Source organism: Microcaecilia unicolor, chromosome 7 (assembly GCF_901765095.1).
Source record: "Microcaecilia unicolor chromosome 7, aMicUni1.1, whole genome shotgun sequence".
Lineage (NCBI taxonomy): Eukaryota > Metazoa > Chordata > Amphibia > Gymnophiona > Siphonopidae > Microcaecilia > Microcaecilia unicolor.
The window spans coordinates 15125679-15150223 of NC_044037.1; the positions used below are offsets into that span (position 1 = coordinate 15125679).

General features: G+C 48.3%; 1 protein-coding gene across 1 annotated transcript in view; it reads right to left on the minus strand.

The window, feature by feature from the left end:
* ZDHHC15 (zinc finger DHHC-type containing 15) overlaps positions 1–24545 on the minus strand; it is a 112312-nt gene that overhangs the window by 31165 nt on the left and 56602 nt on the right. The window contains exons 8-10 of the mRNA XM_030209931.1: positions 23802–23934; positions 19601–19727; positions 9078–9187 (exon numbers count right to left, since the gene is read on the minus strand). Of these exons, the coding sequence (XP_030065791.1) occupies positions 9078–9187; positions 19601–19727; positions 23802–23934 (370 nt within the window). The remainder of the gene's footprint in view (positions 1–9077; positions 9188–19600; positions 19728–23801; positions 23935–24545) is intronic.

The window sequence follows — 24545 nt, forward strand, 5'->3', positions numbered from 1 at the left end:
TAGTAGATGACGGCAGAAAAAGACCTGCACGGTCCATCCAGTCTGCCCAACAAGATAACTCATATTTGCTGTTTTTTGTGTATACCCTACTTTGATTTGTACCATATAAGTCTGCCCAGCACTATCCCCGCCTCCCAACCACCAGCTCTGGCACAGACCGTATAAGTCTGCCCAGCACTATCCTCACCTCCCAACCATCAGCCCTGCCTCCCAACCACCGGCTCTGGCACAGACCATACAAGTCTGTCCAGCACTATCCCCGCCTCCCAACCACCAGTCCCGCTGCCCACCACCGGCTCTGGCACAGACCGTACAAGTCTGTCCAGCACTATCCCTGCTGTTCCTAATTGTTCGTTAATTTTGTCATGGATGAAGTTTAACCTAATACCTTCAGCTCTTATCACAAGACGAACTTTCCTCCTGTAACCTAATCCACTCTGTCCCCTCTACCTCAACTATGTATTTCTCCTATCCGGAACTGGTAAACACCACTTATGGAACTATGTAAGCCACATTGAGCCTGCAAATAGGTGGGGAAATGTGGGATACAAATGTTATAAATAAATCACAGTATTTATTATTTACTTTATTTAAAAAAATGTATATATCACCTAAACCTAGGTGGATTCCATAAAAACATACATAAAAAACTAGTATGACAAACGTAAGACACTACTTCATCCTATGTTGGTTGGCTTCCATGCACCCCAAAACCCACCAGTTGTCAAATAATATGGGAACTGACTTACATATCCTAAAAGAACATAAGAGTAGCCATACTGGGTCAACCCAATGGTCCATCTAGCCCAGTATTCTGTTTCCAACAGTGACCAAGCCAGGTCACAAGTACCTGGCAGAAACCCAAAACGTGGCAACACTCCATTCTACAAATCCCAGGGCAAGCAGTTGCTTCCCATGTTTGCCTCAATAGAAGACTATGGACTTTTTCTCCAGGAACTTGTCCAAAACTTTTTAAAACCCAGATACACTAACCGCTGTTACCATATCCTCCGGCAAAGAGTTCCAGAGCTTAACTATTCATTGAGTGAAAAAATATTTCCTCCTATTTGTTTTAAAAGTATTTCCATATAACTTCCTCGAGTGTCCCCTAAGTCTTTGTACTTTTGGAATGAGTGAAAAATGTATTTACTTCTACTCGTTCTACACGACTCAGGATTTTGAGTCCCCCTCATCCATCTCTTTTCCAAGCTGAAGAGCCCTAACCTCTTTAGCCTTTATGAGAGGCGGTCCATCCCCTTTATCATTTGGGTTGTTCTTCTTTGAACCTTTTCTAATTCCACTATATATTTTTTGAGATATGGCTGTCGCAAAAAGCTGTGTTTATAACAATTTTTTAAACTGCAAAGTGCTTTTACATAGAAACAGTTGACCTGCCAAAGCATTCCGTAAAAATATCCCACCACAGAAAAGGCTGAAGTTCTAGCCTCAGCATAGCAAACTTTCACAGTGCCACCTAAAAGGGGTGCATAACAGTCTCTAGGATCCTTTTACCAAGCTGCGGGGGCCTTTTTTCCTGCGCGCCAGGGCCCTTTTTACTGTAGCGGTTAAAAAGCCCCCAGACAAACATAGCCATATGGTCCATCTTTCGTTTCGATAATATGGTCGGGGACGCCCAAATCATGAAATTTAGGTCGACCTTAGGTCGTTTTTGAGATGGTCGTCCCCGGTTTTCGGCTATAATGGAAACAGAGGACGCCCATCTCAAAAGCGACCAAATCCAGGCCATTTGGTCGTGGGAAGAGCCAGCATTCGTAGTGCACTGGTCCCCCTGACATCCCAGGACACCAACCGGGCACCCTAGGGGGCACTGCAGTGGACTTCACAAATTGCTCCCAGGTACATCCCTTACCTTGTGTGCTGAGCCCCCCAACCCCCCCCCCCCAAACCCACTACCCACAACTGTACAACACTACCACAGCCCTAAGGGATGAAGGGGGGCACCTAGAAGTGGGTACAGTGGGTTTCTGGAGGGTTTTGGAGGGCTCACATTTACCACCACAAGTGTAACAGGTGGGGGGAGGATGGGCCTGGGTCCGCCTACCTGAAGTACACTCCAGGTACCTGCATACTGCTGTGATGGACTTGAGTATGGCATTTGAGGCTGGCAAAAAAGTATTTTTAAACTTTTTTTTTTATGGTGGGAGGGGGTAAGTGACCACTGGGGGAGTAAGGGGAGGTGATCCCTGATTCCCTCCGGTGGTCATCTGGTCAGTTCGGGCACCTTTTTGATGCTTGGTCGTGAAAAAAAATGGACTAAGTAAAGTCGCCCAAGTGTTCATCAGGGACGCCCTTCTTTTTTCCATTATCGGCCGAGGACGCCCATCTCCTAAGCACGTCCCAGTCCTGCCTTCGCTACACTGCCGACACGCCCCCGTGAACTTTGGTCGTCCCCGCGATGGAAAGCAGTTGAGGGCGTCCAAAATCGACTTTCGATTATGCCGATTTGGGTGACCTTGCGAGAAGGACGCCCATCTTCCGATTTGTGTCGGAAGATGGGCGCCCTTCTCTTTCGAAAATTCACCTGCTAATGTTCTGCACTCATTCCAATTAGGATTTATGTCCTGGCACAGTACAGAATTGGTTTTGGTATCAATTCTTGATAGAGCAAGATCTTTGTTGATTTGGAACTATAGCGCACCCAGTCTGCAATCTGATGTTTCCTCTGCGTTTTATCTGGCGGACCATGACATTTTACTCTCTGAGCTAAATAAAACTGGTATTACTAGTAAGGTTCTGATTTGGTTCAGAGGTTTTTCTGTCCTCCTGATTGTACAGTGTGAAGCAGAATGGGACTCTGATAGCTGGAAGAACCCCTGTGGTGTTCCACGGAGGGGGGGGTCCCCAGTTTCACTTACACTTTTTAATATTTTCTTAACATTTTGGTGGAAACTAACCAAAGAGGGTTTTTTTTTTTAAACCCATAGTTATGCGGGTGACATCACTGTTTTGATCCCAATTTATGTGTCAGTGACACAAATATCCCCAGTCATTCAGAATTGTATTTCAATTATAAGTGCCTGGATAGCAAACTAAATTGCTTTTGGATAATAATCTTGATCTGTTGGTTGACCATATATTTTTAGATCAAGTTAAGCATCTACTTTCTTCTGTAACTCAAATTTTGGGTGTTTGTTTAGACCAAACTTTGACACAAAGTAAAGATACACCATCAGACTTTCTCAAAGAATAAACTGAACATAAAGCAGTGATCTGAACAGTCCCCTTGCAACGGCTTCATCGACATTGACTAATATACCAAGAGGTTGATATTCAAAAATACTTAGGTCAGTAGCAGCGATTACGTAAGTGCTCACTGAAAAATATCTTAAGACAACTGAATACATAATTTTGAATCTGTAAGTTCTTACGTGCCCACAATCATCAATCTGTAGATCTTTTCTGAATGGCAATATTCAGTCACTAAGAGGCTCTGAGACTTTTACACGCATAAATGGTGATTACAGAAATCCTTTGTATTTTAGTAATGTAAACATTTTTACTTGTACTGTATGTTGTTAAACCTTTTCAACCTAATGATGACCCCACTAGCCAAGTCCTTATCCAACCAAGGCCTTAACCCTTTCATCTATACAGACGATGTTACAATATACATTCCTTAAAAACATGATCTGACAGAAATCACCAATGAAATCAAGCTCAGCTTGAATATCATGAACTCATGGGTAAATGCATTTCAGCTAAAACTCAACACAGAAAAAACACACGTGTCTCATCCTCTCATCCCAATACAATACGAACAAACCCACAAATATAAACACCCCAGACCATACCCTTCCTATCTCAGACAGCCTGAAAATTCTCGGCGTTACAATCGGCCGTAACCTCACACTAGAGAACCAAGTGAAATCTACAACAAAGAAAATGTTCCACTCAATGTGGAAACTCAAACGCGTGAAACCATTCTTCCCAACGGAAACATTTCGCAACTTGATACAATCAATGGTACTAAGCCATGTAGACTACTGCAATGGAATTTATGCGGGATGTAAAGAACAAATTATAAAGAAACTTCATATCGCTCAAAACACGGCAGCCAGGCTTATATTTGGAAAAACGCGATTTGAAAGCGCCAAACCCCTTCGTGAAAAACTGCACTGGCTTACAATCAAAGAACGTATTGCTTTCAAAATCTGCACCCTGGTTCATAAAATCATCTACGGCGAAGCCCTGGGATACATGACAAACCTCATAGACCTACCAACCAGAAACACAACAGGATCAACACGAACATACCTAAATCTCCACTATCCAAGCTGCAAAGGACTCAAATACAAATCAACTTGTGCATCCAGTTTTTCCTACATAAGCACACAACTATGGAACGCATTACCAAAAGCCGTGAAAACAACATATGATCACCTAAACTTCTGGAAATCATTAAAAACCAACCTGTTCAAAAAGGCATAACCTACCGACCCAACTGAAATGCCTGTACCCTGCAACACAACAAAACCAAAGCTCGTAATGGACATATAAGAACTCTTCCTCTCTACGATTCCCTAATGTGTCTGTTACACACGAACCTTACTCTACCACAACATTACTGTATTTGTTCATACCGGAATTGGTGAACTCCTTTACGGTACTATGTAAGCCACATTGAGCCTGCAAACAGGTGGGAAAATGTGGGATACAAATGTAACAAATAAATAAATTGTACATATGCTTCATTGTTTATCACCAGTCGGGTTATACCGTTTTGTTTGGACTATAAGACGCACCGGACCATAAGACGCACCTAGGTTTTAGAGGAGGGAAATAGTAAAAATTTTTTTTTCCTTTTTCCCAACTCTAAAACCTAGGTGCTCCAGTGCGTCTTGTCCGAATCCCGCCCTCCCCCCGGCCCTGTCACCACTTCTCCCTACTCACGCGATCTTCCCTGGTGGTCTAGTGACGTCGGGGCAGGAAAGAGCCTCCTCTTTCCTGCCCAGCGTGCTGCTCTCCATCCTCCAGTATGCTGCCTGACGGTCTCGGCGAGATTCAAAATGGCCGCCGAGAATTGCAGTCTCGGCGGCCATTTTGAATCTCACCGAGACCGTCAGGCTGCATACTGGAGGATGGAGAGCAGCACGCTGGGCAGGAAAGAGGAGGCTCTTTCCTGCACCGACGTCACTAGACCACCAGGGAAGATCGCGTGAGTAGGGAGAAGTCTACCTTCGGACTATAAGACGCACCCCCCATTTTCCTCCCAAATTTGGGGGAAAAAAGTGCGTCTTATAGTCCGAAAAATACGGTAAATATAATAACTACAATGAAATTAAATTTACACATGTAAGAGCTGCAACATGCAGTTTGGAAGGGGGTGTGTGATCTGGATGAGCCAGAAAATTATGTGTGCATTTCTGATCTTACAACAGCAATGGAAATATATGTAACAAAATATAAACTTCAGAATTTACTCTTGCTCCAAGACAGGTGCATCAGCTAACTGCTCTTTTGAATCTTGGGGTTCTGCTTACCTCTCTGGTGTTTAAAACCCCCTCAAAATTTTTCTAGAAAGGAGAGCTATTTTGCAAAGCTACTTGGCTTGCTGCTTTTAGAAGTCCAGTTTTGTAAAATCTGGCACTTAATGTCAGCACTTATATTGCAAAACACCATGCAATGCAGCTCTTTTCTTTGGACATGTTAGTCTGTAAAATGGAGGTTCTCACTGGATGTCCTGCACAATCCCTATGAACTCCTGTACGTATAGGTACCAGCTCACTGGGTGCTTGAGTACCCCCAATATTGAGAAAAATCCTCGACAACGTCCAGGGAAGAGTACTTTCTATTGGGTTTAGCACCTCCAGTCATTTTGAAAAGTTGGCTCCTATGCCTGTATATCCTAACATACACTTTACAAAAGGTCCCATCTTCAGCAAGTCTTTTGGTAAAATACCTGGGAAAAATTTGAACGTCCCAATGTGAATTTCACTTTTCTGATCTAGAATGAACAAGCTAGAGGGAAACAGCAACATAAATCACGTAGCAGAGGAAATAAAGTGTAGTGGGCCTAGAGGGGAACAAAGAAAAGGCAGAGCCTCAAAATAGAGGAAGCAAGATCTCTTAAAGGACCCGACACGACCCGTGATTCGGCTAACTACAGAAACAGAAAAATGTAGGTAGATGTGGCCTACCCAGTCTGCCCATCCATGCCATCTACTCTCCCTATCACTCCCTTAGAGATCCTATGTACTTGTCCCAAGTTCTGTTGAAATCAGATATTGTTTTTGTCTCCATCACTTCACCACCTTTTCCATGAAGAAGTTTTTCCTCAGGTTACTCCTGACTTTATCCCCCCCCTTTCACCTTCATCCTATGTCCCCTCGTTCCAGAGCTTCCTATCAGTTGAAAGAGACTCGCCTCCTGTGAATTTATGCCATGTAGGAATTTAAATGTCTATCATATCTCCCCTCTCCTGCCTTTCTTATAAAGTATACATCTTGAGATCTTTAAGTCTGTCCCCATATGCTTTATGATGAAGACCACCGACTATTTTAGTAGCCGCCCTCTGGACCGACTCCATTCTATTTATATCATTTTGAAGGTGTGGTCTCCAGAATTATACACAATATTCTAAATGAGGTCTCACCAGAGTTTTCTACAGGGGTATCATCACCTCCTTTTTCCTACTGCCCATTCCTCTCTTTTTGCAGCCAAGCATTCTTCTAACTTTTGCTATTGCCTTTTCTACACGTTTGGCCACCTTAAGATCATCGTATACGGTCACACCCAAGTCCTGCTCTTCTTTCATGCACAAAAGTTCTTCATCCCCTAAACTGTACTGTTCCCTTGGGTTTTTGCAGCCAAAATGCATGATCCTGCATTTTTTTTTAGAAATCTAAGCTGCTGAATTCCAGACCATTCCTCTAGCTTTGCTAAGCCCTTCCTCATGTTATCCACACCATCAGGGGTGTCTATTCTATTGCAGATTTCGGTATCATCCACAAAGAGGCAAACCTTACCAGACAGCCCTTCAGCAGGTCATGATTGTGGTCATGACCCCTCTCAGACTCACCTTATTTCCGGCGGTCAGCTTCTGAGCTGGCTTCTGTCTGTTCTTCCTGAGTTAGTTCTGTCTCTGTGTGCTGGCTGCTTCCATCATGGCTCTGATTACTCCACTATACTGCACCTGTTTGTGTTAAGCCTCTCTGTGCTTCAGTATGCTTTCTGCTTGTGTCTTGGTTTGTGTTCCTCTCGTCCTCTGGTGGCCAGAACTGGTGGCTGCCATAGACTTTCCAGACTTTCTTTCTGGTCCGGTCCAGATATTCCAGCCCTCCAGACTTGGTTTGAAGTTTGGCAGCTAGCCTCACCCGTAGCTGCCTCATGATTCCTGCAGCTGAGTTTCAGCTGCTGGTGGATTTATTACCACCTGGAACTTTCTGAGTTTGCCTTTGCATCGTCTAAGGTCCCTGGTTTGTTGGTGCTTTGGTGCACTTCTGCCTAGTCCAGTTTATTGTCTGAAAGTGTTGCCTGTTTCTAGTCTAGTCTTTGTTTAGTTTATCCTGTACTGTATTGCTTGTTTCCCAGTCTTGTTTCTTGTTTGTATTTCTTTGTCTAAGTTCATTGGTGGTCTGTGTTTCTTGTTTAGTGGCTGCCTGGCAGCTTTCAGTCCCGTCTCTTACCTGTGATTCCTTTCTTAGTGGCTGCTTTGCAGCTTTTAGTCCTTGCTCTCAAGCTTGTCCATTTCCTGCCTAGCGTTGTATTGTCTGTCTGTGAGTCCTAGCCCAGTAGTCTGTCTTGCTGCCCATGTATATTCCTTTCCCCTCTGACCCTCAATCCCTGTTCAGCCTAGTTGGTATCCAGTGCCTGCCCTGTCTGGCAAGTCCTGCTGGCCGCCTGCACCCAGGGGCTCAACTCCTGGGGAAGGGCAGTCAAGCGAAGGTGAAGTCTAGCTGTTTCTGTCAGAGTTCTGCCTTGTCTCTGGTGTGGGGTGGTTTTGCCTGCCACTGCTGCTCCATGGCAGTGGCCCAAGGGCTCACGAACCTAGTTTCTGCCTTGAAAGCCTGACATAGCAATATTGCTAATTGCCTGCGTTAGGGGTTGTATAATGATAGCTTCCTTAAGTAACTTGGTCAAAAGAAGTCCAAATATGAAACTACAAAACATATTTCCTTATAGTCTCATACCTTCTGCCCTGTTGGGTCCTTTAATAGATCTGGCTTCCTCTGGTTTGAGGCTCAGCCTTTTCTTTGTTCTATTTGGGCTCATTACACTTTATCTCCTCTACTTTTCCGATCTAGACATCCTAAGCAAAATCTGCCTTCACATGTTTAAATGATGCATCTTGGTGGCCCGCACAAACGGCAGGTATAAGTTAAAGCATCTGTCATAGATATTTAGAGTTTTTTTATGGATAATCAGTAGCACCAAAATCAGATAGCACCGCTGAATATTATGTATGATTTGAAACTGTCTAAGATGTCTGAAATTATATGTTCTCCATGTGGCTACTTCATGATCCTTAAGCCCCTGCATCTGCCTTAAAAAAAAAAAATGACCTTGATCAGTGGCATGAATCCGGCATTGCACTCTTGTGGCCCAGCAGCTCCCTCCCCTCCCTCTCTGATCTAACTCAGCAACTTCAACGGCGCAGCAGCAACGCACTTCTGCTGTCAGCGCCAGCCCTGAAAGGCTTCCCTCTGCCACATCCCACCCTCACTGACATCACTTCCTGTTTCCTAGATACAGCAGAGGGAAGCCTGCGGGGCTGGCGCAGGAAATGAAACTGCGTTGCTGCTGTGCTGGCAAAGATGCTGAGGTAGAGCAGGGGCTGATGGGCCACAGGTGAGGGGATAATGCTGGATCCAGGGTCAGAGGAAAGGAAGAGAGAGAGAGAGAGAGAGCAAGATGCAAGACAAAGGGATGAGGGGAAGTTTTGGAAAGCTCACCCATCCCAAATGTGGGCTCACCCAAAATGATAGATCTGGCCATGCCACTGGATTTGATGGTATGGACTTGTGAACCATAGGCATGTATACGCTTATTAAACATTAGAACTTGCACCAACCCCTTGTTGCCAGGAAAGCTGCTTTGTATTCATAACCTGTGCTTACCTCCATTGTTTTCCTCCATACTGTCTTCATCCCACTGCTCCTCGTTGGCTAGGAGAGGACTGCGAGATTCACATGTGTTCCTCAAGGGGAAGGAATGTCCGTCACCAAGACTGCAGATGAAAGGGGACAGAATCAGCTGCTCCATCACTCCAAGCGTAATGCTCCAGGGTTCCTGGGGGAGGCTTCCTTCTGAAAACTCATTTTTCTATAGGCCACAAACATTTTCCCACGGCTGGGTTCTAAAATCCAGGGCTGTGGAGCCAGAGTTGGAAGCAATTTTGTGTGGAGTCATAGAAGAAGTCAGTAAAAATGTACCAACTCCAGCTTCAACATAAACACTTACAACATTATAATATATGGTAAATTTATCAATCATTTTATACTTAGATATAAATCTTTGCCATAGATCTAAAGTACTGGTAAATAATAAGTTATATTATTTACCAGTAATTTAGATCCAGAACAAAAAATGTAAAGCCCAATATCAGTAGGAGTCTGACAGTAGAAAACCAGAAGAGTTAGAGTCTAAAGTTTGAAGTACTGACTCCACAACCCTGCTAAAGACATTCATTTTGTCAGCTGTAAAGGAACAATTTTAATCAGTTCTCCTGCTAGACATAACCGACTGCAGTGAGGACTGGTCTTCCTACAAATCGATCCAGAGCAGCTACCCACCCCTTCAGGGGGAAGGAGTGAGAGAATTCCAGCAAGAGGGAAACTTACTTTATATATATTTATTAGGATTTATTTATCACTCAAGGGGGTGTACAGCACAAAAAGTCAAACACAGGCAACAGACAATTACACCTGTAAAAAATATTCAAATAGCTACACAAGGTACAGCATTGTACGCTACATCACACGGGGCCGGCTTAACCATTGGACCAGGTGAGGATATGGCCCAGGGTGCCGGCGATTAAGGGTGCCAAAATATCCATCTTCTGACCTTACCTGGTCTATAGGTTAAGCTTATTCTTCCCCTCCCCCCGCCCTTTGCAGGACCGACACTGCTCCATCTCATCTCTCATTCCCCTGCACTCCTATAAAGTTTATGTCAGTCACTGGCGGTAGCACCAGCAGCATGACAGACTACCTTTGGCCAGCCCTTGGGTCTTCCCTCTGCTGCGTCCTGTCTCCTCTGATGCAATTTCCTGTGGGTGGGACATGGCAGAGGGACCACCTAGGGCCTATCTTGCCGTTGGCAACCACTGTAAACTTTACAGGACCATGGGGGATTGAGAGAGGTGAGGGAGTAGTGCCTGACCTGTGGGGAGGGGGACAGAAGAGGGGAAAAGACAGACTGGACCGGTGGGGATAATGCCAAACCCACGAAGGGGGTGGGGGGGTGGGCACTGGAAGCGATGTGATGGAGGATGCTATCAAAGCAAGTTGGCTCAGGGCACCACCTTTCCTTGAGCCGGCCCTGTCATTACAATACCAACACAATACGCAATAAAACTTTTAATAAACAGCATAGGGTGTAAGCAAAGATGGAACATATAGATAGATAAGACAGAGCAGCAGGCGTTAGAAAATAGAAGGACTAAATTTAAAGAAAGTTGCACATAAAGTCAGAGAGGTTTATCTTAGCTTGGGGTGGATAAATCTGTAATGCTATAGTGTTAGTGTGACCTGCTCCCTGATATACAGAAAATCTTGTGTTAAGCCAAGCCTTTCAGGAAGTGCATTCCAGAGTGCGGGGGCTACTCTCGAGAACACTCGCTGGCGGGTATCACATCGCATGATGTCCTTTGGAGAGGGTGTGGTTAGGGATACTCCTTGGGAGGACCTCAGTGACCTTGGAGGTGTGTAGAGGGAGATCCTGTTCTTCAAGTACTCTGGGCCATTTCCTTTAAGAGCTTTGAAGATCAGAGTTTTACATTTAGCCCTGTATTGTACTGGTAGCCAGTGAAGTTTCTGTAAAAATGGTGTGATGTGGTCATGTCACGTATAACCTTCTATTAGTCTTGCTGCAGCATTCTGAATCAACTAGAGCTGGTGCAGACCCTTTCTAGTCAGACCAACGGAGAGTGCATTACAGTAATACAGTCCTGATGTTATGGCATGCACAACTGAGACAAGATTTGTTATCTCAATGTAAGGAGAGAAGCAGCTCTTGAAAGTTGCTTGGATTTGTGGAATCTATGTAAGGTTGAGCCTAGTTGTATTCCAAGGTTCCGACCTGTGATTTGAGGGGGAGTGTTACTGAACAGAAGCTTTCCCCTATATCCTGGAGGACAGTGTATTTGAGTAACTGAAGTAGAGATCTGGGACATACCCAGGTTGCTGGGGCTGTGATCAGCTTTTCACTGGCTGATAACACCAAGATACTACGGTTTTCATTGGATTTAGCCAAAATTCCCCAGGTAATCTTGGGAGATGATAGATTCCAGTTTAAGGTAGAGAGAGCCTCCAAAGTTTTGGGAGTGATACTGGATTCATCTTTAACAATGGAGCCACAGATTAATAGTTTAATTACAAAAGCCCATTCCAAGTTAAAACACCTACGCTTGCTAAGATCTTACTTTTTAGAAGATCACTTTAAGTTCATTGTACAGCTAACTATTCTATCACTTTCAGATTATGGAAACTCGTTATATTCGGGTCTGTCTTCCAAGCAACTTTCTACAAAACAAATGATTCAGAAATAAGCCGCTAGGCTTATCTTTGGGAAACCTTGGTTGCTCACATAAGTCCTTTGCTGCAAACATTGCATTGGTTGCCTGTAAGGTCTCGGGTCATTTTTAAGGCACTTTGTTTAATATTTAAGTTTTTGGAGGGTACTTGCTCTGAAGGTGGATCTCAGTTGGTGACTGTGTTAAAACCCAGGACAATCTCTCTAGAAGATCTACTTACTTACTGTTAGCTTTTCCTTCAACAAAAAATGTGAGGTTTAAAGCTGCTTTTTCTCAATCATTTTTTTTCTTAGCTGTTCGCTAATAGAATAATCTTCCTTTTGAATTACGCTCACTGGGGAGTTATCTTCTATTTCACAAAGCCTTAAAAACATATTTGTTCGTTAGGCCTGGAGGGTTTTAAAAGTTGCTTTTTATTATGTTACTTTCTTGAAATTGTGTAATTCCTGACGTTTGTTGTCAGTTGTTTAAATTCTAAATTGATCGTAACTTGCCTTGAATCTTATATTGGAGAGTTAGCGAGAGATAAGTCCCTCATAACATAACTGGAAAATCATGTTACCTTCCATGCTTTATGTTGTACAATAGTAAATGGGACATTCTTTCTTTCCCTTTTAAAAACTTCTGTGCAAAGTGCAAACTATGAAGGTTACGATACAGTGAATGATACATACCTGTAGCAGGTGTTCTCCGAGGACAGCAGGCTGATTGTTCTCACGACTGGGTGACGTCCGCGGCAGCCCCCACCAACCGGAAAAAGCTTCGCGGGACGGTCGGCACGCAGGGCACGCCCACCGCGCATGCGCGGCCGTCTTCCCGCCCGTGCGCGACCGCTCCCGCCAGTTGAATGACAAGCAATAAAATATGAAACACAACTCCAAAGGGGAGGAGAGAGGGTAGGTGAGAACAATCAGCCTGCTGTCCTCGGAGAACACCTGCTACAGGTATGTATCATTCACTTTCTCCGAGGACAAGCAGGCTGCTTGTTCTCACGACTGGGGTATCCCTAGCTTTCAGGCTCACTCAAAACAAGAACCCAGGTCAATTGAACCTCGCAACGGCGAGGGTACAACAGAAATTGACCTACGAAGAACAACTAACTGAGAGTGCAGCCTGACCAGAATAAATTCGGGTCCTGGAGGGTGGGAGTTGGATTTACACCCCAAACAGATTCTGCAGCACCGACTGCCCGAACCGACTGTCGCGTCGGGTATCCTGCTGGAGGCAGTAATGTGATGTGAATGTGTGGACAGATGACCACGTCGCAGCCTTGCAAATCTCTTCAATAGTGGCTGACTTCAAGTGGGCCACTGACGCTGCCATGGCTCTGACACTATGAGCCGTGACATGACCCTCAAGAGCCAGCCCAGCCTGGGCGTAAGTGAAGGAAATGCAATCTGCTAGCCAATTGGAGATGGTGCGTTTCCCGACAGCGACCCCTAGCCTGTTAGGGTCGAAAGAAACAAACAATTGGGCGGACTGTCTGCGGGGCTGTGTCCGCTCCAAGTAGAAGGCCAATGCTCTCTTGCAGTCCAATGTGTGCAACTGACGTTCAGCAGGGCGGGTATGCGGCCTGGGGAAGAATGTTGGCAAGACAATTGACTGGTTAAGATGGAACTCCGACACCACCTTCGGCAGGAACTTTGGGTGGGTGCGGAGCACTACTCTGTTGTGATGAAATTTGGTATACGGAGCATGAGCTACCAGGGCTTGAAGCTCACTGACCCTACGAGCTGAAGTAACTGCCACCAAGAAAATGACCTTCCAGGTCAAGTACTTCAGATGGCATGAATTCAGTGGCTCAAAAGGAGGTTTCATCAGCTGGGTGAGGACGACGTTGAGATCCCATGACACTGTAGGAGGCTTGATAGGGGGCTTTGACAAAAGCAAGCCTCTCATGAATCGAACGACTAAAGGCTCTCCAGAGATGGCTTTACCTTCCACACGATAATGGTAAGCACTAATCGCACTAAGGTGATTCCTTACTGAGTTGGTCTGGAGGCCAGACTCTGATAAGTGCAGAAGGTATTCAAGCAGGTTCTGTGCAGGGCAAGAACGAGGTTCTAGGGCCTTGCTCTCACACCAAACGACAAACCTCCTCCACTTGAAAAAGTAACTCTTTTTAGTGGAATCCTTCCTAGAGGCAAGCAAGACCCGGGAGACACCCTCAGACAGACCCAACGCAGCGAAGTCTACGCCCTCAACATCCAGGCCGTGAGAGCCAGGGATTGAAGGTTGGGGTGCAGTAACGCTCCGTCGTTCTGCGAAATGAGAGTCGGAAAACACTCCAATCTCCACGGTTCTTCTGAGGACAACTCCAGAAGAAGAGGGAACCAGATCTGACGGGGCCAAAGGGCGCTATCAGAATCATGGTGCCGCGGTCTTGCTTGAGCTTCAGTAAGGTCTTCCCCACCAAAGGTATGGGAGGATAAGCATACAGGGAGGCCGGTCCCCCAATGAAGGAGAAAGGCATCTGACGCTAGTCTGCCGTGTGTCTGAAGTCTGGAACAGAACAGAGGCAGCTTGTGGTTGGTCTGAGAGGCGAAAAGATCCACCGAGGGGGTGCCCCACTCTCGGAAGATCTTGCGTACCACTCTGGAATGGAGCGACCACTCGTGCGGTTGCATGACTCTGCTCAGTCTGTCGGCCAGACTGTTGTTTACGCCTGCCAGGTACGTGGCTTGGAGGAGCATGCCGAACCGGCACGCCCAACGCCACATCCCGACGGCTTCCTGACACAGGGGGCGAGATCCGGTGCCCCCCTGCTTGTTGACGTAATACATTGCAACCTGATTGTCTGTACGAATTTGGATAATTTGGTAGGACAGCCGATCTCTGAAAGCCTTCAGTGCGTTCCAGATCGCTCGGAGCTCCAGGAGGTTGATCTGCAGATCCTTTTCCTGGAGGGACCACAGACCCTGGGTGTGAAGCCCATCGACATGAGCTCCCCACCCCAGGCGAGATGCATCCGTCGTCAGCACTTTCGTGGGCTGAGGAATTTGGAATGGACGTCCCAGGGTCAGATTGGTCCGAATGGTCCACCCAGAGCAGTGAAGTGCGGCAACTGGTGGAGAGGCGGATGACATCTTCTAGATTCCCGGTGGCTTGGAACCACTGGGAAGCTAGGGTCCATTGAGCAGATCTCATGTGAAGACGAGCCATGGGAGTCACATGAACTGTGGAGGCCATATGACCCAGAAGTCTCAACATCTGCCGAGCTGTGACCTGCTGAGACGCTCTGGTCTGCGAAGCCAGGGCCAGGAGATTGGTGGCCCTCGCTTCGGGAAGGTAGGCCTGAGCCGACTGGGCATTCAGCAGAGCTCCTATGAATTCCAGAGACTGTGTTGGCTGGAGATGGGACTTTGGGTAATTTATCACAAACCCCAGCAGCTCCAGAAGTCGAGTAGTGCACTGCATAGACCAGAGGGCTCCCGCCTCCGAGGTGTTCTTGACCAGCCAATCGTCGAGATATGGGAACACGTGCACTCCCAGCTTGCGTAGGTAGGCCGCCACCACCATGAGGCACTTGGTAAACACTCGTGGAGCAGAGGCGAGCCCAAAGGGCAGCACACAATACTGAAAGTGCCGATACTGAGATACTGTCTGTGAGCTGGCAGTATCGGTATGTGAGTATATGCGTCCTTTAAATCCAGGGAACATAGCCAGTCGTTTTTCTGAATCATTGGCAGAAGGGTGCCCAAGGAAAGCATCCTGAACTTTTCTTTGACCAGGAATTTGTTCAGGCCTCTCAGGTCTAGGATGGGACGCATCCCCCCTGTTTTCTTTCCACAAGGAAGTACCTGGAATAGAATCCCTGCCCTTCCTGCCCGGGTGGTACGGGCTCGACCGCATTGGCGCTGAGAAGGGCGGAGAGTTCCTCTGCAAGTACCTGCTTGTGATGGGAGCTGAAAGATTGAGCTCCCGGAGGACAATTTGGAGGCAGGGAGGCCAAATTCAGGGTGTATCCGCACCGCACTATTTGGAGAACCCACTGGTCGGAGGTTATGAGAGGCCACCTTTGGTGAAAAAAACTTAACCTCCCCCCCGACCGGCAGATCGTCCGGTACGGACACTTTGAGGGCGGCTATGTTCCCGAGGATCCAGTCAAAAGCCCGTCCCCGGCTTTTGCTGTGGAGGCGCAGGGGGCTGCTTAGGCGCACGCTGTTGACGAGAACGAGCGCGCTGGGGCTGTCCCTGTGCCTGGCGAGGCCTTCGGGCCGGCTGGTTGTACCTACGCTTTGCAAAAGAATAGGGCGCAGCCTGCCGGGCCCGGGAAAAACGTCCACCCGCTGAGGTGGATGCTGAAGGCGCCCGGTGGGAGAGGTTGTCGAGGGCGGTTTCCCGCTGATGCAGTTGGTCCACCAGCTGCTCGACCTTCTCACCAAAAATGTTATCCCCCCGGCAAGGGACGTCGGCCAGTCTCTGCTGGGTGCGGTTGTCCAGGTCAGAGGCACGCAGCCATGAGAGCCTGCGCATCACTATACCTTGGGCCGCAGCACGAGATGCCACGTCACAGGTGTCATAGATACCCCTGGACAGGAACTTTCTGCACGCCTTCAGCTGCCTGACCACCTCCTGATAAGGCCTGGACTGCTCCGGCGGGAGCTTATCGACCAGGTCCGCCAGTTGTTGCACATTAGTCTGCATGTGGATGCTCATATAGAGCAGGTATGACTGGATGCGGGTCACGAGCATGGAGGATTGGTAGGCCTTCCTCCCAAACGAGTCCAGAGTGCGAGGACTCCCGCCCCGGGGGCGCCGAGGCGGTATCCCTCGAACTCCGTGCCCTCTTGAGAGCAGAATCCACGACCGCCGAGTCATGGGGCAGTTGGGGCCGCATTAACTCTGGTCAGAGTGGATCCTGTACTGGGACTCTGCTTTCTTGGGAATGGTGGGGTTAGTTAACGGTCGCACCCAGTTCCGAAGCAGTGTCTCCTTGAGGACATTGTGCAGCGGCACCGTGGAGGACTCTCTAGGTGGTGATGGATAGTCGAGGACCTCGAGCATCTCGGCCCTCGGCTCTTCCACAGAGACCACGGGAAAGGGAATGCTAATAGACATATCCCGCACAAAGGAGGGAAAGGAGAGACTCTCAGGAGGTGAGAGCTTCCTCTCCGGTGAAGGCGTGGGGTCCGAGGGAAGGCCCGTAGACTCCTCTGAGGAGAAATATCTAGGGTCCTCCTCTTCCCCCCACGAGGCCTCATCCTCGGTATCGGACATAAGCTCATGTAGCTGAGTCCTGAACCGGGCCCGGCTCGACGTCGAGGCACCGAGGTCTCGGTGTCGTCGAGCGGTGGACTCCCGCGTCGGCGGGGACGGAGCTCCCTCCATCGACGTCGACGGGGACTCCACCTGCGTGGCGGTCGAGACCGGCGCCGCAAGCGGCGGCGGTGTCGACGGCCCCGGCGCCGGGCTAGAGCTCGCCGGCGCCACAGACATCGGCGCCGGGGGTGCACAGCCTGGCGCATCAGCCCTTCCAGGATCCCCGGAAGGATGGCTCTGAGGCACTCGTCCAGGCCCGCTGCCGGGAAAGGCGGTGGGGCCGGCAGGGGTGGCGGTGCCAGAAGCTGATGGGGGCCAGGAGACGGCACCGAGGTGCCGGAACCCTGACGCGTCGGTACCTCCACAACCGACGGGGACCTCTCCTCTCGGCGATGACGCTTCGGCGTCGCCTCCTCTCCGATGTCCGGATGCACCGAGGGCGACCGGTGACGACGCTTCTTGTCCTTCTTTCGATGCGCGTCACCGGCGCCGGGAGGTATGGAGGAGGAGGAGGACGATCCCCCTCGGTCTCGAGGAGCCGGGTCAGACAGGGTTCGGTCCCGTGGACCACGGGCTGAGGGAGTGACCGGGGCCGACTGCCCACGCGGCCGCTCACCTCCACCCTCGCCGGCGGGCCGACGGGACCTGTTCTCCTGGGGGTCGATGCCATCGGTGCCGATGTCTCGGGCATCGATACCGGTACCGAAGGACCGGGCGTCGATACCGATGCCGTCGAGGTCGACGTCGAGGGGCCGGCGCAAGTTCCAAAAAGACGGTCCCGCAGAACTTGCCTCGGCAACTTGAGTCCGTTTCCGGAGACCGAGACACAGGGAACACGACTTGATATTGTGCTCCGGCCCGAGGCACTGGAGGCACCAAGCGTGGGTGTCGGTCTGCGAGATCGGCCGGCCGCAGCGACCACACTTTTTAAATCCACTCGGGACCTTCGAGGACATCGACGGAAAAATCGCGTCGGCGAAGTCAAAGTCGTCAATGGTGGCGAAAATCACACCTCGAAAAAAGAAAACGACCGTGCGGCCACTAGGCCGCAACGCGGCGTCCTCGCTGGAAACGAGGGAAAAAGGGAGCGCGTGCTCCACACGCACAGGTTTTTTTTTTGTTTTTTTTTTAAAAAGAAAAAGGAAACCGGCGGTAACAAAACTAAATAGAAAAAACAATGATCCGCGTAAACGCGATCGACTTTCCGGCGGCTGAAAGCAGAGAGCGGCAAAGCACGACTCTCTCCAGACGCGGAAAAAAAGGAACTGGCGGGAGCGGTCGCGCACGGGCGGGAAGACGGCCGCGCATGCGCGGTGGGCGTGCCCTGCGTGCCGACCGTCCCGCGAAGCTTTTTCCGGTTGGTGGGGGCTGCCGCGGACGTCACCCAGTCGTGAGAACAAGCAGCCTGCTTGTCCTCGGAGAAAGCTATTTATTTTATTTATTTGTTGCATTTGTATCCCACATTTTCCCACCTATTTGCAGGCTCAATGTGGCTTACATAGTACCATCAAGGCGTTTGCCCAGTTGGTTGATAGCAAATGTAAGGTTGTATAGTGATCGAATGAGGTATATGTGGAAGGTCGGAAGGGGAGAAGATTGTGTGTTGTCCAGTACGATCATTAGTCATGCTGTGTTTCTGGGTGAAGAGGTTTACGTAGGGTCGTTGGGGTAGGCCTTTTTGAAGAGGTTGGCTTTTAGTGATTTCCTGAAGTTCAGGTGGTTATGGATTGTTTTCATAGCTCTTGGGGGGGCCATTCCATAGTTGTGCGCTTATGTAGGAGAAGCCGGATGCGTAAGTTGTTTTGTATTTCAGTCCTTTGCAATTTGGGTAGTGTAGGTTTAGGTATGATCTTGACGATCCGATTGTGTTTCTTATTGGCAGATCTATAAGGTCTATCATGTATCCTGGGACTACGCCATATATAATTTTGTGGACTAAAATGCAGATTTTGAAGATGATCCGTTCTTTGATTGGGAGCCAATGCAGCTTTTCTCAAAGGGGTTTTGAACTTTCGAAGTGTGTTTTCCTGAATATCAACCTGACTGCTGTATTTTGGGCGGTCTGGAGTTTTTTTGCGAGTTGTTCTTTGCATCCTGCGTAGATTCCGTTGCAATAATCTGCATGATTTAGGATCATTGATTGTATTAGGTTTCGAAAGGTTTCCTGGATGTGGCTGCATTTCTGTATACTGAGATGGTTAGAAACACATCAGACAAAGACAAATGAAAAGAGATGACCTGTTGAGTCAGCAGCACTGCTTTGTAATTCTATGTGGGAAATCTGGATTCAGTCCCTGAGACCAGCTACTGCACCTGGGTTTGGGTTGCTGTGGAAGCATGGCGCTTGGAGAAGGAACTCTCAGCCACTGTTCAGTGGCACCACCTGGTGGGGCAGACTCGGGGTGCACGCGTTCCAGGTTAAGAAAGGAGGCGCAAGTCTGCGGCCCCTCACTGACTGCTGGTGGACTAGCCAGGAGGAGGCGGAAGAGTATTAATAATGGGAAAACCTGCCCAGGAAAACTATAAACTCTCATGTGGTCTACCAGCTTCTCTGGCAGAAAGCCCAGAGGAGCGGGAGAAACCGCTACCGCCAAAAAAAACAAACAAAAAAAACCCCCAACTTACCTGGATTCAACAGGTATTAGCCACAACATCTTGTCTTCTCCAAAGACTTGCCGGATATTCCTCCGGAATCCAAGATGGAATCCATTTTTATCGGGGCCACTCTGAAACACGGGAGGAGAAAAGGCTTCTACAATCAGACAAAAAAATAAAACGTGTATCAAGGAAGACATCAGAGCAGTAGTTTATTCTCTTGCAGTAGGATTTTCCTGGTAATACTGCACTTCCCTTACTGAGCCACTGAGAAGTTCCAACATTACCAAAATAACTCTATGGAGCGAGAGAGCAGAGATACAGAGGGATTGTATCATGGCTCTAGTTTTTGTTTTAGCCAGGCAGTTTCCTCCTGTTCCTTTCACATAGCCCTGAACTGGCCTATACTAGGCTGTGTTGCAGTTATTTGGAGGTGGTTTTCTTCTCCTCTATGTACCCAAAACATTTTAGTGATAATCTTCCAGTTAGGGACCTCAGAACATAACCAGTGGTGTAGTATGGGGAGCCAGGAAGGAAGACTGTCCTGGGCATGTCTTGACAGGGGGCACAGAGGGTTCCCCAGGCCCCACCTACTTGAGATGCTTGGCTGGCAGGGGTCCCCAAGCTCTACCAGCAGCCCTCCTGCAAGTGCGCCACACTGTCCGTTCCCCCTCCCCCCTAATGCAATGCTGGTTTTTGTATAACCAAGCATGCGCGAGGGAGGCCTGCCCCTCGCACATGGCATGGCCTCAGTGTGGCACGCAGGAAGAAGGGCTTCTGCTGGTGGGGCTTGGGGGACCCCTCCAGTTCAGGATGCAGTGCGCACCGGAGGGGGGGAACAGAGGCGATTAGAGTGGTGTAGTAAGGGGGGACAGTGGTGTGCTGTACTCTCCCTCCGCCCCAGTCGTTGTCCTCCCTTACACTGAACATAACATACCATACTAAATGATGGAAAGCGCAGGGTACAAATGTAACAGTAATAATGGTGCAGTAAGACCAACACAGTCCATCGAGTCTGCCCAACAAGGTTAATAGGGGTTGTACAGTGGGGGAAATAAGTATTTGATCCCTTGCTGATTTTGTAAGTTTGCCCACTGACAAAGACATGAGCAGCCCATAATTGAAGGGTAGGTTATTGGTAACAGTGAGAGATAGCACATCACAAATTAAATCCGGAAAATCACATTGTGGAAAGTATATGATTTTATTTGCATTCTGCAGAGGGAAATAAGTATTTGATCCCTCTGGCAAACAAGACCTAATACTTGGTGGCAAAACCCTTGTTGGCAAGCACAGCGGTCAGACGTCTTCTGTAGTTGATGATGAGGTTTGCACACATGTCAGGAGGAATTTTGGTCCACTCCTCTTTGCAGATCATCTCTAAATCATTAAGAGTTCTGGGCTGTCGCTTGGCAACTCGCAGCTTCAGCTCCCTCCATAAGTTTTCAATGGGATTAAGGTCTGGTGACTGGCTAGGCCACTCCATGACCCTAATGTGCTTCTTCCTGAGCCACTCCTTTGTTGCCTTGGCTGTATGTTTTGGGTCATTGTCGTGCTGGAAGACCCAGCCACGACCCATTTTTAAGGCCCTGGCGGAGGGAAGGAGGTTGTCACTCAGAATTGTACGGTACATGGCCCCATCCATTCTCCCATTGATGCGGTGAAGTAGTCCTGTGCCCTTAGCAGAGAAACACCCCCAAAACATAACATTTCCACCTCCATGCTTGACAGTGGGGACGGTGTTCTTTGGGTCATAGGCAGCATTTCTCTTCCTCCAAACACGGCGAGTTGAGTTCATGCCAAAGAGCTCAATTTTTGTCTCATCTGACCACAGCACCTTCTCCCAATCACTCTCGGCATCATCCAGGTGTTCACTGGCAAACTTCAGACGGGCCGTCACATGTGCCTTCCGGAGCAGGGGGACCTTGCGGGCACTGCAGGATTGCAATCCGTTATGTCGTAATGTGTTACCAATGGTTTTCGTGGTGACAGTGGTCCCAGCTGCCTTGAGATCATTGACAAGTTCCCCCCTTGTAGTTGTAGGCTGATTTCTAACCTTCCTCATGATCAAGGATACCCCACGAGGTGAGATTTTGCGTGGAGCCCCAGATCTTTGTCGATTGACAGTCATTTTGTACTTCTTCCATTTTCTTACTATGGCACCAACAGTTGTCTCCTTCTCGCCCAGCGTCTTACTGATGGTTTTGTAGCCCATTCCAGCCTTGTGCAGGTGTATGATCTTGTCCCTGACATCCTTAGACAGCTCCTTGCTCTTGGCCATTTTGTAGAGGTTAGAGTCTGACTGATTCACTGAGTCTGTGGACAGGTGTCTTTCATACAGGTGACCATTGCCGACAGCTGTCTGTCATGCAGGTAACGAGTTGATTTGGAGCATCTACCTGGTCTGTAGGGGCCAGATCTCTTACTGGTTGGTGGGGGATCAAATACTTATTTCCCTCTGCAGAATGCAAATAAATTCATATACTTTCCACAATGTGATTTTCCGGATTTAATTTGTGATGTGCTATCTCTCACTGTTACCAATAACCTACCCTTCAATTATGGGCTGCTCATGTCTTTGTCAGTGGGCAAACTTACAAAATCTGCAAGGGATCAAATACTTATTTCCCCCACTGTAGCTGCTGCTCAGTGCAGGTTACTGTGCCCATGCTTTTGTTCTGGGGTTGTATCTGCTACACAGTGCAGGTTACTTTATCCTGGCTTTTGTTTTGGGATTGTACCTGCTTATGCTGTGGTTACGTTCCCCCATGCTTTCTTAGTAGTGTGAATGAATATCATTACTCAGCTGAACTGCTCAATGCTGGTTTACATCCTCTTGCCATCTAGGGACCCACTGTACGTATCCCACTCCTTCTTCAATTCAGTACTGTTTTTTGTTTTTAACACCCCTTTTCTCTATTTATTTTCAAACATTAAATCATTAAGAATAGAGTTGACACAAAAGATAAAGTGAACAAGGCATGCAATTGTGAACGAAAAAAAGAAACAGGCACCAAAGCATTGACACTTCACACACAACCCACCAAGAGTGATTAACTCTAGCACAAGAACAACAGGCTGCAGAAGTGACATTATCTACAGAGAGATGAGTTACTGCTTAATCAAGGAACCGTTATGCATCTTTCATTCACATTAACAGGCTCCCCCTGCTCGTGCTAAGGAAAACACCCTCGTCCATGGTTGTCTCCTTTCTCAACCAGAGGGAAGCTACTGAGGGGTGTAGGGCTGTGTGTGTCCTTGGGTAGAGAGGTCTTCTTCAGTGCAAACAATTGTTTTCTGGAATCGCAACACTTCTGTCTGGTGCAGAAAAGAACTCAACCTACTCCCAAATGGAAGCAAAAAGAGCAGTCTGCACAGCCTGGGGTTGGGGGGCTGGTTCCCTCACTACAGGGAGTGTGGCACACTGAGTATAAAGTGAATGGCTATACTGGATCCCATTAGAAGCGGTGGCTCCCTGTGGGCTAGCAGAAGTAACAGTACTGGCCAACAAGCAGCCCATCAGAGGAACTAGCAGAAGAACAGGCACCTGCCTGCACTACACTTTTCTGACGTGGACAATAGCATTTTGGAAGTCGACTGCTTCTACCCTCTTGTATTTGGGAAGTAAACAGTGCCAACATAATAGTGCATGGAAGCTCCAGTTATGTCTTGTTCAGTAATCCTGCCATTCTTGCTCTTCTGTACAGGAGTGTCCAATACAGGGCTGCTGAGAGGGGGGGGCAGGGGGGACAAAATTCCCCAGGCCTGGCGCCGCAGTCCCACTCGCCCTCCTTCGTTGACCGTCTGCCACCGGGCCGGGTCCCCTGCATTGAAATCACAGTGCCTCTCACCTCCGTGTGAAAGCGCTGCAGGCAGCAGCAGATCGCCTCCCTTCGGGCCTCCTTCCGTCCCTGCGTCTGACATAACTTCCGCGAGGGCGGGATACAGGGAGGGAAGGAGGCCCGAAGGGAGGCGATCTGCTGCTGCCTGCAGCGCTTTCACACGGAGGTGAGAGGCACTGTGATTTCAATGCAGGGGGCCCAGCCCGGTGGTGGACGAAGGGGGGGGGGGGTGGGTGGAGGGGGGGAGTGGCGGCGCCGACCTTTGGGGGGGGGGGGCAGGGGCAGCCTTGCCCCGGGCCTAGCCCAGTCTCTCGGCGGCCCTGGTCCAATATTACACTCAAAATGCATCTAGAAACATGACAGACACCCCTGGCATCCATCCTTCTTACCTAGAGTGGATCGGTTTCTGCTGACCAGCCAGCAGTGATAGCCGAAGAGAAACAGGAGGCTGACAAAAAACATGAGTGCCACAAGGAGAAGAAAGAGAACGTGGAACTTGGAACTGCTACCACCTAGTTTGTTCTTTAGGAAAAAAACATAAAACAGTAACCAAGAAATCCATCAATGAAAAGTTGGACTTCAACATGAGAAACAAACCAAGAAGACATACTAAGGTTTCCAGCCCTAGGACATAGTAACATAGTAAGTGACAGCACATACAGTGGGGGAAATAAGTATTTGATCCCTTGCTGATTTTGTAAGTTTGCCCACTGACAAAGACATGAGCAGCCCATAATTGAAGGGTAGGTTATTGGTAACAGTGAGAGATAGCACATCACAAATTAAATCCGGAAAATCACATTGTGGAAAGTATATGAATTTATTTGCATTCTGCAGAGGGAAATAAGTATTTGATCCCCCACCAACCAGTAAGAGATCTGGCCCCTACAGACCAGGTAGATGCTCCAAATCAACTCGTTACCTGCATGACAGACAGCTGTCGGCAATGGTCACCTGTATGAAAGACACCTGTCCACAGACTCAGTGAATCAGTCAGACTCTAACCTCTACAAAATGGCCAAGAGCAAGGAGCTGTCTAAGGATGTCAGGGACAAGATCATACACCTGCACAAGGCTGGAATGGGCTACAAAACCATCAGTAAGACGCTGGGCGAGAAGGAGACAACTGTTGG